Source organism: Lissotriton vulgaris, chromosome 5 (genome assembly GCF_964263255.1).
Source record: "Lissotriton vulgaris chromosome 5, aLisVul1.2, whole genome shotgun sequence".
Lineage (NCBI taxonomy): Eukaryota > Metazoa > Chordata > Amphibia > Caudata > Salamandridae > Lissotriton > Lissotriton vulgaris.
This window is the reverse complement of record NC_141693.1, coordinates 1,082,938,374-1,082,950,945: the sequence shown is the minus strand read 5'-3', so window position 1 is coordinate 1,082,950,945 and position 12,572 is coordinate 1,082,938,374. Positions and strand designations below refer to the sequence as shown.

General features: G+C 42.2%; 1 protein-coding gene across 1 annotated transcript in view; it reads left to right on the top strand.

Annotated features, from left to right (window-relative positions):
- The window catches only part of LOC147712037 (VPS10 domain-containing receptor SorCS1-like), a 2,945,658-nt gene that overhangs the window by 2,822,671 nt on the left and 110,415 nt on the right, over positions 1 to 12,572 (top strand). Inside the window, exons 26-27 of the mRNA XM_086922756.1 lie at positions 7,502 to 7,607; positions 7,692 to 7,852. Of these exons, the coding sequence (XP_086778882.1) occupies positions 7,502 to 7,607; positions 7,692 to 7,852 (267 nt within the window). The remainder of the gene's footprint in view (positions 1 to 7,501; positions 7,608 to 7,691; positions 7,853 to 12,572) is intronic.

Below are 12,572 nucleotides of genomic sequence, written 5' to 3'. Positions count from 1 at the left end.
TTTTGTGTGGTTTTTTTTAGAAATCTGCTTTACTACTGATTAGCTCTAGTCTCTTACTCTTCCAATATAACCACTGTTTTCCTTCCATATCTCTTCACCTGCCAGAAGTGCTTCTGTGGAATTAAAACCTATAAAGTCTGTAAAAAGAGCGTGGTCAAAAAAGCATAACCAGGTGTCCTCGCCAAGGATCGTGGCATATGTAATTAAGTGCTTTGATTAAAACATGTGATCTAGAATATTGCGATTCACATAGAGCAGGAACTGACCAGAACTAAGGTGCCTCATTGTGAATTTTCTGGTATGGCATCCAGACATATCCTACAACAATGAACAAATATCTAATACCAGACCTGTTGACTTTGCCCGCGGTTGTTTGCAGCATTACATAAATGACTTAAAACAATTGGAGTTGAAAATGTTTTAATTTGAAAAATAAGATACTCCCAATGTCTGTGAAAGGTGTAGTGGTCTTGGACTGCTTAAAACACTCCTTTTCTCCCCTTCATACTACTTTCCTCTGAAGTCTCTCACTCTGTTAGACACATCTCCCCCCCACACGTTTTTAAATCCTCCATTGCACATCTCAAATTTCACCTTTTTCTTCTCCATCATGTTTTGTTACTCTGTTCTCCATGTACCTTGTGTTATACCTTCCTCTTCACAGCGCCCTCTCTTGTTATGTACACACACACTCTCTCTCCACCCCCTCTCCCTTTCTCTGTCCTTCCCTGTAAAGAAGGGGTGGGTGGTACTTTATATCCCTTTGACACTTTCAATACTTCAACTTCTGTGTATACCAGTGTCAACCACTCGCACCTAAAATGTTACCTACAATTGGCACATATGTTCCCATTGCTCTGCCGCTCTCCCGATATGTCAAGGACTGGTGAGCAGGTAGACTGAACACATTTAGCATCCACTGAAAGGCACTTAGAGAAGCTCGCACTGCCTTCAGCCACACCTATAGAGCTCTTAATATTTCCCCATCTAGAAAACCAATTCATAGCCTGAAATCAGCTAGACATCTGGAGGTGACTAAGCTCACTGTAAATGCTGGAATATAGTCATATGTTGCATGAAAAAACAACAGAAACATGATGTTTGGAACTTGCAAATACTCTTCGAGAATACAAGAGGCAGTAAAACGTGCAATGTAAACAGGGATTTCTTAAATGTTTTACAATAACTGTTTATAAATTGATCAATGTGTTGCCTGTAAAGTGAATGACATTAATATAGGGCTTAGTGAGGACATGTTTTAACATCACTATTTAAGCTGCTGTATCTGAGCACTATCATTAACCGACTCTCCTTAACGCCTTAACCGTGGCGGCAATTCTGCCGCTATGCAGGTGTTCTAATGTGTCGGCGCGGCTGCGACGGCCGTTGGCCGTTCGCAGCACTGGGGAGGGAGTGCTCCTGTCGGCCGTTGGCCGACGGGAGCACGGAACGGGTTAAAGATCTGCCTGGCAACCCTTTTCTTTAACTGCAACTCTATCCCTCCTTGCCACCCCCCCCAGCCCCTCAAGGTTTACTTTCGTTTTTTGTCTTTTGTAACCCTTCCCCTCCTTTGCTTCACATCAGTGGCTCTTAACCTGTGGTCCGAGGACTCCTGGTGGTCTGTGAGGCCTACTCCTGGGGGTCAGAAGCTATTTTACAAACTTCAATAATATAAAATTAATAAATTATAATGAATAAAGTATATACAAATAAAGAAAAAAAAATTAAAACATGAATACTTGTTCGACATTTGATTGTGTTTGCATGTATATAGTTTAGAGGTCCAAATCATAAATATTACTTAAGCCCAGAGTCCCTGGCTTCCAATAATGACTCAGTGTAGGTCCCAGGACTCGTGCTATAATTCATTGAAGGTCCACAGAAGTCATAAGGGTAAGAACCGCTTCTTTACATCATATATGGGACCCAAAATAGTATGCCTGGCAAAGAAAATAGTCCCATTATTTTACACTGTATTACACAGTGAAATCATTTGCATTTCAAAACCAACAAATCAGAGTGGAAAATGTGCTACACAAAAACTTGTACTAAATCTTAACAGCATGCATTAGTATGAATCGCGTGGAAATTCACCTTCACAAGGCTGTATTTAGAGGCTTTGTGGCTTTCTTCTTTTATGTGACCCACAGAATACTCTTTAAGCCTATCGCCTAGAGGGATAACATTAAACAATGTATTCATAGAGCAACTCATGAATGAACAATGTTTGGTATTGTATAGAACAGTATGATCATCTTAGCGATTCAGGAAGGCATGTACTTGACCCGTACATCCCATTCTAATTTCTGTAAAAAGTGTGATGGAAAAGACTAGTTCCTGACTGCAGTTAATCATTGGAAACAACAATGACAAGTGTATATCTATTTCCTGCTGTTACAGAGTTTTTTCCCAGAAATGGAGTAATCCTTATTTTCTGTCGTTATCTTTGTGTACATGTCTTTCAGACCATGTTACCACTTGACCTCGTATCAATGAGACACCTTTTTTTTAAGGTTTTGGCATTATTTTAACAATTCTAGGCATTCTGAAAATTGTAGTCCAATCTCCAGCGTGAATGTAAATCCTTACAACTACAAACGCCATGATGCACTTGAATGTCTACTAAAGCCTGCCCTCACTGGAGACATACATGAAGTAATTCTGAAAACGTGAAGGTCTGATGAACCTGAGCAATACTGACCTCCTCAAACTTATAAGAAAATCTAGAAAAGCTTACTTTAGAAAAATCTGAAAATCCAAAAAAGATTTCTTCAGGTCTCCACTAGACATAGTCAAGAACTGCCCCCCAAAAAAACTTCAATCTTATCAAAGCCCAAACCCAGAGCCTACCTAATGTCTTCATCGACAACCCTCGTTCTATTCCCAACTGTGATGATTTTGCCTCCTACTTTGCCTCTAAGACAGAATCCATTAAATCAGATTTACTCATGGACCTAATATCCATCTCGGACTTTCATCACTGCCCCTAGCTGGTGCCTCAACTACTGACCTCCCATTATTTAAACTAAAAAACAATGCATCTTGGTCCCACTTCAACATTTACGTGAAGATACTATATTAAAGACGCTAAACGCGCTGAAACCCTCCAATCACTTCACAGACCCGCTCACCTCAACTACTTAAAAGACTTCATTCTTCTCTCACTACCCATCTGGATCAAGATCATTAACACATCCCTTCTTCAAGGATCCATTCCAGACATCCTGAAAACGGAACAGGTCTTGCCTATCCTAAAGAAAACCACAGCGGACCCCTCGGACATTATAATAACTATCATCCGATCTCTAACATCCCTATGTCAGCCAAACTCTTGGAAAAATGCATTAACATACAACTGAACAGTCACATTGATTGATTCGACCTGCTGAACCAATTTCAATCCGGCTTCAGAGCAGATCATAGCAAAGAATCAGCCATGACACATGTATTAGACGAAGCTCTAAAAATCTTAGACCAAAATGAAGCCTGTCTTCTAATCCTACTCGACCTGTTATCTACTTTTGACACAGTCAAACACGAAAACTTGCTGGATCTCCTGAAACACAGAATGGGTATGCCTGGAAATGTTTTCAACTGGTTCACCTCTTTCCTTCAAAATAGATCCCAAAGATTCAAGGTCAACCAATCCCTGTCCCTCTCCTCGCCTGTCACACTGGGAGTTCCACAAGGCTCTACCCTCTCCCCAACTCTGTTCAACCTTTTCATGGAACCTCTTACTGATCTTCTCAGCCTCTCCAAGATACTCTCCCAATGTATGCGAATAACACCCAAATTTACATCAAGATCCACTCTCTGGAGGACATCAATGCACTCAACACCACACTTAAAAAAAAAAAAACTTGGCTGACTGAAAACCATTTGAAACTTAACTCCCTCAAAACGGAATTCCTTTTAATCGCTCCCCCTAACAAAACTCACTCTATCCTGGACTGGATGAAGCACCTAATAGCTCTCAATGGTCAACCACTCATAGTCGACTCAGCAAAATCTCTTGGAGTAACGCTGGACAATCAACTCAAGATGCTGAAACACATCAGCGCCTCAACAAAAGGAGCCAACTTCCACCTAAAGACCCTGCGAAAACTGAAACCCTATCTGTCCGCCCACGATTTCAAACAAGCTGTTCAAGCGCTAGTTATCCCCCACGTGGATTATGGAGCAGTAACCTTATGCGGCCTCCCAATATTATCGACAGCCCCGCTAAGAGCCATGATCAACTCAGCGGTGAGACTCATCACAGGCTCTAAGAGAAACGCCCATATATCCCCAGACCTGAAAGCCCTCAACTGGCTTCCATTTGAAGCCAGAATTCATTTAAAAATCGCTTGTATGACGCACAAGGCCCTCCACCCGAACACCCCACAATACCTTGCTCAGAAACTGATGCTCTCAGCGGGCAGCAGAACTTCCAGGAGTGCCAAGACTCTTCTCCTACAACCTCAACGATTTGCCAAGAAAAAAACGTATAACCGGTCCTTTTCCGGTATGGCTCCTAGGAAATGGAATGCTTTGCCCAATGAAACGCTTTGCCCAATGAAACACAAATGAACCCTTTCTCCGCCTCCTTCAAAAAGAGAAGTGAAAGCTAACCTCATGTCTAAATTCACGTGAACTATATATCTATTCACTGTATTGTATTACTTGCTGTTTCTTGCACTCCTATTCATCCTTCTGTTTATTTTGTTTGCGCTAGCTTAGCACTGTCTTCTCTCAATTTAGTACTAGTATAACCTACTCACATTGTTCGTGGTGGACTATATCCCACCTACTACTTAGACTTGTAAAGCGCTCTGATACTCGCAAGAGTCGTGTTCGCGCTATATAAAACCTTCTAAATAAAATAAATGTATTTGTAGCAAACTAATACTGCACTGACAAGAAATTGAGGGATGCCTCTTGCCTCCTGTAGGAAAGGCTACAGCATTTGAACTAGATTTACATTTGATATTTATATACACAGCTTGGTTCTCTACCCAAACTTAATACTTTACTTGCTTAATGATGTCAAATATTTATAGCCGATTATTGGAGGGATGGGCTGTAGGAGAGTAGGGTATGCTTCCTATGGGTACCCCCCCTTTTTGCTGTGTTTCACTCGTTTTTTGACTTTAGTATGGTGGTGGCCCTGCTAATCAGACCCACTGCCTACCTGTTCTCTCTCTAAATTGATACCATGTTCTTTAGGAACATACCAGATTGGTTACTGGGTCACCCTTATGAGCCCCTGCATATGGTACCTTAGGTACCCAGGGCATAGGGACCCCAGAGGCCTACCCGGGGCTGAAGCATGTATTGTGCCACCCTTGGTTAGCCTTCCAAACTGACACTACAGGTCTGCACTTGCACCCTGGGTAATATGGTGTAAGCACCCCTTACCTATATATAGTATACCTATATCTACCTTTATATATAGACACATAGTAACCTATAAGTGACTCCTATAGCAGGCCTTGACAATCCTGGAGGCAAAGTGCTTGGTTTTCTGTGAGAGGGTGCCCTAGCATGAGCTGAGCCCATCTGCAGCTTTCAGAACCATCTCCTTATAGCTGTTCTATGATATAGCCATACCAGATACTCTTAAGCGCATTATAATCCTCGCTGTTAATGCTAACTTTGGTTTAGCTTTATCAAAACATGTCCTGTAAGGTGTCAAACACTTTGGAATACTACCCCCCCCCGCCGCCAGTTCTGGCGGCAGGGGTAGCATTCCACTAGAGGGAGAAGACCTGTACATACTGGTAAACCTGGTGAAAGTTAAACAGAGCCCCAAAATGGATGCTGCTGCCACAGACACAAATCTGCCCTCCTGCTGCTGGACGAAGCCCGGGAAGGGAAGCCTGGACAATATGTTTCCTGTCCAGGGAGGTGCTAACACTTTTCAGACACTGCCTTGGGCACACAAGGTGCTCAGTGCATTTCCCAGTTTAAGTGCCCTTTATTTTTTAAAATTATAACTTGTTCGTTCTCCATAGAAAGTCAATGGTGATCCACGGCTGTGTTTAGACACTTCACGCGTCCCCCGTGGGCCTCCTGTGTCCCTACCTTGGGTGGTTCCTGGTAGCCCTAGTGATTCTACAGGCCCTAGGCCTGCTTTCCAACCCTCACATGGTTCTTATACCACTATTTTTAGTATATGGTTTGTGATTTCCCTAGGGCATAACGTATACTGTGCAACTTATCGTCTGCTAATGATGTTCCTTGGATGGTACTTTTACTTCTAACCTCATAAAGAGTCCAGAGGGGTTGTGTTTAGAACAAATCCATATATATTTGATATGTTCCTTCTGTGGTGTGCTTTCATTTGATCATTCAAGGGATTATAATTGGTAAAACAACTAGCTTAACTCGCCTCTAAGTCTTAGCTTGAAAGCTGTTCTCCACAGCTACCACTAGGACAGCTTTCTAAAAAGGTTGACTTTAAACCTACCATCAATAAGGGCCGTTTGGACTGGTGCAAGGTGCCCACTAGAATAGTGGACATCATATGTCAGGCCAACTTCTCACATGGGGTTATTGAGATATTTTCTTGGTGATTTGAAAGCATCTTTAGTATGAGGCGACCATAGGTTATGATTAGTTAATAGACTGTAGAGACGGAAAGAAACATTTGAAAGGAAGACATGAGACTATTTGGATCAAACATGGTTTGTTGTAGTTTTTTTTGCATTTGCTCCAGAACACTTTCCCTCAAAAAGACATTGTTTGAACTTGCTATAGTTTGTCACTTCAAGGTAATTATTATTTTGTGTGCATATCCATAAATGAAGTATATAATTCATTATCCTTCACTATCTGATCAACCAAAGATATTCATTTATAAATCCACTTTGACCAATAACGTTTCTTTGTTTCCACTATTTGGATGTGAGAATTTCCCTATATTGGTGCCGTGCATTATGGGAACAACATTTCCAATCATGAAATTCCATTTTTTTAATGAGATGACGAACTCCGGTTCCCATAATTTGTAAAATATTGGTCCTCTTCTTCATTTAAGTCTGTCTGATGTTAGCTGTAGGGCGAAGCAGTTAACTACATCTATTCAAATTGATACCCATCTCAGTATTTCTAGTGGAGAGGTTTTATCCAGTGAAAAGCTTGAGATCAATTGTAAGCATAGGGATATTTTTTCAGATGTGGAAAACAGGCATCACTTATAGAAAACCTGATATTCAACTTGCCTAGGTTTATTAAGGCTTTTTTTATTTATTTATTTTATTTATTTCAATTTGTATAGCGCGTTATCACCAAGGGGTCTCTAAGCGCTTGGACTCCTCTAATTTAATTTATTACATTTTCCAGTCCCACATGTACTTTGGTTTCAAATGCAAAACTCGGAAATGTAGAACAGTTCGGGTAATGTTTTCGTCAATAAGGTTTCTCAAATGCCCCTGAAACTCTTTCATAAACGTTCTTCCATTCATGGAAAAAGTGAACTTTTTCTTTTATTTCTTTGTATTTGTGCATGTCTTTTCCCTAGCCCCCCTTGTCGACCTGACTCCCAGTCACAGTGGATCTGCCATGCTGATGTTACTGTCCGTTGTGTTTGTGGGACTGGCAATCTTTGTCATCTATAAATTCAAAAGGTGAGCTTAAACATTTTATATCCCAGGTTTAGAGCACTCTGAATGGGCATGAGCACACGATGATGTTTTTTGTTAATGTTTTAGGAAGATTCCTGGAATTAATGTATATGCACAGATGCAGAATGGGAAGGCACAAGAGATGATCAGTCCAGTCAGTCCGAGTGAAAGCATGCCTTTTGTGGCTCAGAGTGAGTCGATGGGCTCTGATCAGCTATTAGATGAGAAGTTGGATACAGAGGCTGTAGGTAACTACATTTCATCAGCTGAAGCAGTTATTCTGGCTTCTAATTGACTAAATCGCAACTCCCTTTCTACTTTCCTCTAATATTCCCAACTTCTATAAAAATAGATAGACTTTAGTTGTATTTCTTCCTCTCCAACTGCTATTCTGCTAAAAACCTATTTCTAATACAACCTTCTTGGTTACTTTCTGAAACAAATATGTATTTATTTCAATATAAAATTTTCTTTTTGCCCCTTGGAAACACCAAACAAGTAAAATTTGTGTATGAATTCTGATATGTTGTCAAGCCTTCGAGCGTCTGTCGCAAGTGGTGTTAAAACAGTCATGCACAAAGAGCAATATTTAATTGTGGGCCGAAAATCTGATATATATTTAGGCCTATTCAGTGAATGAATTGATCACAATGAAGCATAAAGGTTAGCATGTATAAAACACTTAATTAAATTTGAGCAACTTCATTGTGTCATTCTGCAAAATTCTTCATAAAAATGCAGAGTGATGCAAAGTGCCAAACTGGTGCTTAGGTTGATATAGTTCAATATGAAATGCATCGTCATGTATTTATTGGGCAAGTGCTGCATACAACAGCCACTTGCGCTTAGATAATCTGCATTGGTGCTATGCTAACACTGTGCAGTGTATACATGGTAAATTTGCCATGTGGCGTAATAGTGTAATTTCGTGAATTCCACATAACAATTGTAAAACAAATTTATCGAAATTATGCAAGATTGTACTGGCATAACAGAAATTCTGCCATGGTTTAACCATATGTGCAAAGTTTTATTTGTATATAGAATCAATGGTGCCTTAAAATTGGCAATTTTTGGTTACACTTTGCACAGTGCACTTTCTATTTGTTGTGTACAATCTTTCAAGTCTCCACTCCCATGGAGCTTGGAACCCACAGGAGCGAAGCTATTTCTCCCAATACCTCCTAGGAACAGCCCACAGCACCTACAAGGGAAATGTGTCTGAGGCTTATTCCCAAGGGTACCTGGGTTAAGGACAGGGTAGGGAGTAAGAGAAAACAAAAACTGGATCAGTAAGTCTTGTGGTCCCGTATCTTATTCTGATGACCCTGTCTCCCTGGCACTGTGAGACGTATGAAATTACAAATAAAACATTCTCAGAATCTGGATAGTAATATATTTCCAAAGTGTAGGACTTTGCAGTCCCCCCTCTAAGTAATCAGTCACCCATTAAATGAGCATATGATGTCTGGAAGTCATTTTCCCTGTCAAGGCGACACGCCCCCCCCACCCCAGAAGTTTTAGTGTTTAAGGAAATGCTCACCTGACGATCCGTATGAAAAAATTAATAGAATCACTAGATTGTTCTGTCCATGAGTCTCCTATATAGATCGCAGCTAAGTGTGATCAAGTTTGTTGGAGCCTCAGGCTCAGTGCACTGTCCTGGTTATGATGAACTTGCTTAAGAGTGGGCTGGTATTCCCTTTTTGTAGTCATAGTACAAATCCAGAGAAACAAATGGCGAGCGAAAACCCCCCAGAGATGCAGGGAAGACAGTAATAAAGCAAAATATCGTGGGACCCTGTGTGTTGTTGGTCAATTTGGTTGGACCAATGTATTTACTGTGTATGAGCAGTGTAATGTATGGGTCGCGGGGGGACCAATTACAAGTCAGAATTCCTATAAAGTGTATATGACATTAGTACCAATGGGTGACACAGGAAGAAAGGAGATAAAACTAAAGTGTATAAAAAATATATATAGTGCAATTTATTTAGGTCCCTCCCTCTACAGGGTTACACTCTAAATTAAAAACATTAAAAACAATGCATTTTGATCATCAGAAAACAATATACATAATCATAAAACAGTCAAAAAAACTGTTGTTTTTTGACTGTTTTATGATTATGTATATTGTTTTCTGATGATCAAAATGCATCGTTTTTAATGTTTTTAGCAAGCCAAGTACAAAAAGGTAAATGCCAACTCCAAACAATGAAGGTTGGGGCCAGCAGGGCCAGAAAATGAAGGTAAGGAATTCACTAAAAATGCAGGTGAAAGGATGAGGGCTAGATGCATGGAACTAGCCCTACAGGAGGACGAAATGAACAACAGTATGGAGGGGGTTCAGGATGGAACGGTTTCAAAAGGGAGGTATGAAACACATAATGTATTCATGAGCCCAGGATTAATGATCTTGGAGATCATATCAGGGCCAATGTAACGCAATTGTGTTTTACGTGGTCCCCTCAAATGTAAATTCTTAGTTGCTAACCACATCTGGTCTCCGAAGGCATACGCTGAAGCTGCATGTCGATGATGATCAGCCTGTGCTTTCATCTGTACCTTGTAGTGCTGCAATTCTGAGTTTGCTACCGTCTAGATTTGTGTGAGGTGTTCATGATGCACTTTTACTCCTGGAGTAGCTGTTCTCTTGGAACTTGTAGTGGTACAACCTTTAGATGAAATTAAAAAATAAAAGAAAATGGGAAGACTTTTATTGCTGAATGTGTATTATTATTAGATACTAATTCTGCTAGAGGCATGGCTTGTACCCAGTCACTGGTGCATGTGCTGGGCCAACAGCGTAAGTATTGTTCGAAGGATTGATTGGTGCATTCTGTTTGATCATCAGTTTGTAGATAGTATGCAGAGGATAATCGGTGATCTATCTGTAAAGCAGAGCAAATGGCTTACCAGAACTTGGAATGGCCTGAAATACCTTCACAGTTGGTAACCATGTAGGTGGATGATCTGATTAATGAAAACATCAACTAGTTCCTGTGCAGTTAGCACCTTTTTTGTGGTATAAAGTGAGGCGTTTTCATTAATAAACCCACAACTACAAAAATATTAGTCAAGCCGTTAACTAGAGGCATATTGGTAATAAAAGAACGGTGATGGATTAAACCCAGATCTTTTGACTGGGTGTGAGTGTTTGATTGATTCAGATGCTCCGTCCATCACCACCCCCTTTTGTACTGCTATTGGTTTAAATCTGGCATTGCTGTTTTAAACTCTCTCAATATTGACTGGTGGGCCGGTACGTCACTTCCGTTTTCATAGGAAGCAGCATCGACAAACTACAGTTCCCTGACACTACAGGGCAGTATCTTTCAATTGTAGGGACTACTTTGTAGTGCCTGGTGCCTCCTCTCATGCCCGGACAGGACCAACATGCCCCCGTCCGGTCCTTCTCAACTCGCACGGTTTTCACATATTTTTAGCTCTCTGATGTTTTCCTCCCCATATCTATCGAACCCGTAATGTAAACATGTCTAACCCCCCTCCCCACATAAACATTTAGGGGGTCATTAGGATGACGGGCGGACTAAGTTCGCCCGCCATCCTATCGGATTATGGTACCGGCCGCCTTAAGGGCGGAGGTCCCGTGGGGGGTATTAAGATCCGCCCGCCACAGTGGCGGGCGCATACTGCATTTTCAACATTGTGGTGGGCGGTGCTCTCAGCACCGCCCGCCACAATGCTAAAAATGCATGTGATGAATTTGCATACACAAAGCGGCAGGCACCGCGCGGTGTCTGCTGCATTGTGTATGCAAATGCAGCGGGGTACCAAAGGTACCCCCCATGTGCACCCCCCACCTCACCTTCACCATGGAGACCCGCAGTGGGCCCCCAAAGTGAAGAGCGCCTGCCTTTCCTTGGCAGCATTGCCGCCACGGAAAGGCATTCCCCAAAGCCCATACTAATATGGCCGGCGGTGTCTGATAAACACCGCCACCATATTAAACCTTTTCTGCCCCGGTCACATGGCGACCGGGGCGGAAAACGGTGGATGGTCTTTCCGTCAGCCTCGGTCCCAGAAATGGGTGGCGGACGGGTGGCGGGCGGACAAGAATGTCGGGCTTATCGCCACCGTCCGCATATCTGTGGCGATCCGCCCGACCTCCTAATGGGCCCCATAGAATCGCAGGAGCGCATCTGGATATTCAGAAACAGCATTTGTCCTCAAGGCAGCCAATCGTATGTTTCTGCTGTCAGTGTTAGGCGCAGTGCTGGGGGGTCCCACTCCTGATGGGCTATTTCACAAAGCCGCTTTAAGAGATGCGTGGAATTGCGTCAGTATGTGGGCGACAAGGGTGGCGTTCTCATAATGCTTTGTTCCATTTACCACGGAAAAAAATACAAACTTGTCATAAAAACAAGTCACCCCCCCGCACATAAACACACATGACACCTTTGGGAACATTTCGGGTAAAGAAGTAAATCATACTTGGCAAAGAAAGGGTGCTCCACCCCCCGCAGGAATGGGCTTGTGTCAGAATCATAATTCAGGCACCTCTGCCCGGCTTTTGGTCCCGGTGCCACTGCACCTGCTGTCTCATTGATAGCTATGCCTCTACAAGGCGCATGAGACGAGGAATACTTGACAGCAGTGCAATTCCCGTGGGACTCAGAACGAGCCCCTCGGGGTTTTGAAACAAGACGGGTGATCGTACCCAAGCACTGATTACACAGGCTGGGGAAAGAACAGGCAAACGTGTTGCAATAAACTGGTCACTCACATCTGCCTTATCACAACTAAAGAGGAAAGACTGTAAATCACCAGGAGGAGATGAAAGAAAGCAGGTGCCTCTCAAAGCAGCCATCGCTGGCTGCAACCGGGCTTTCTCCTCTTTTTAACGAACAGTGTGTACATCTGGAGAGATGTTGGTAAAAAAAAAATATAGAAAACAACAATAACTAGGGAGGCCAGGACAGAGAGTGCCGAACTCTGATGGAACAG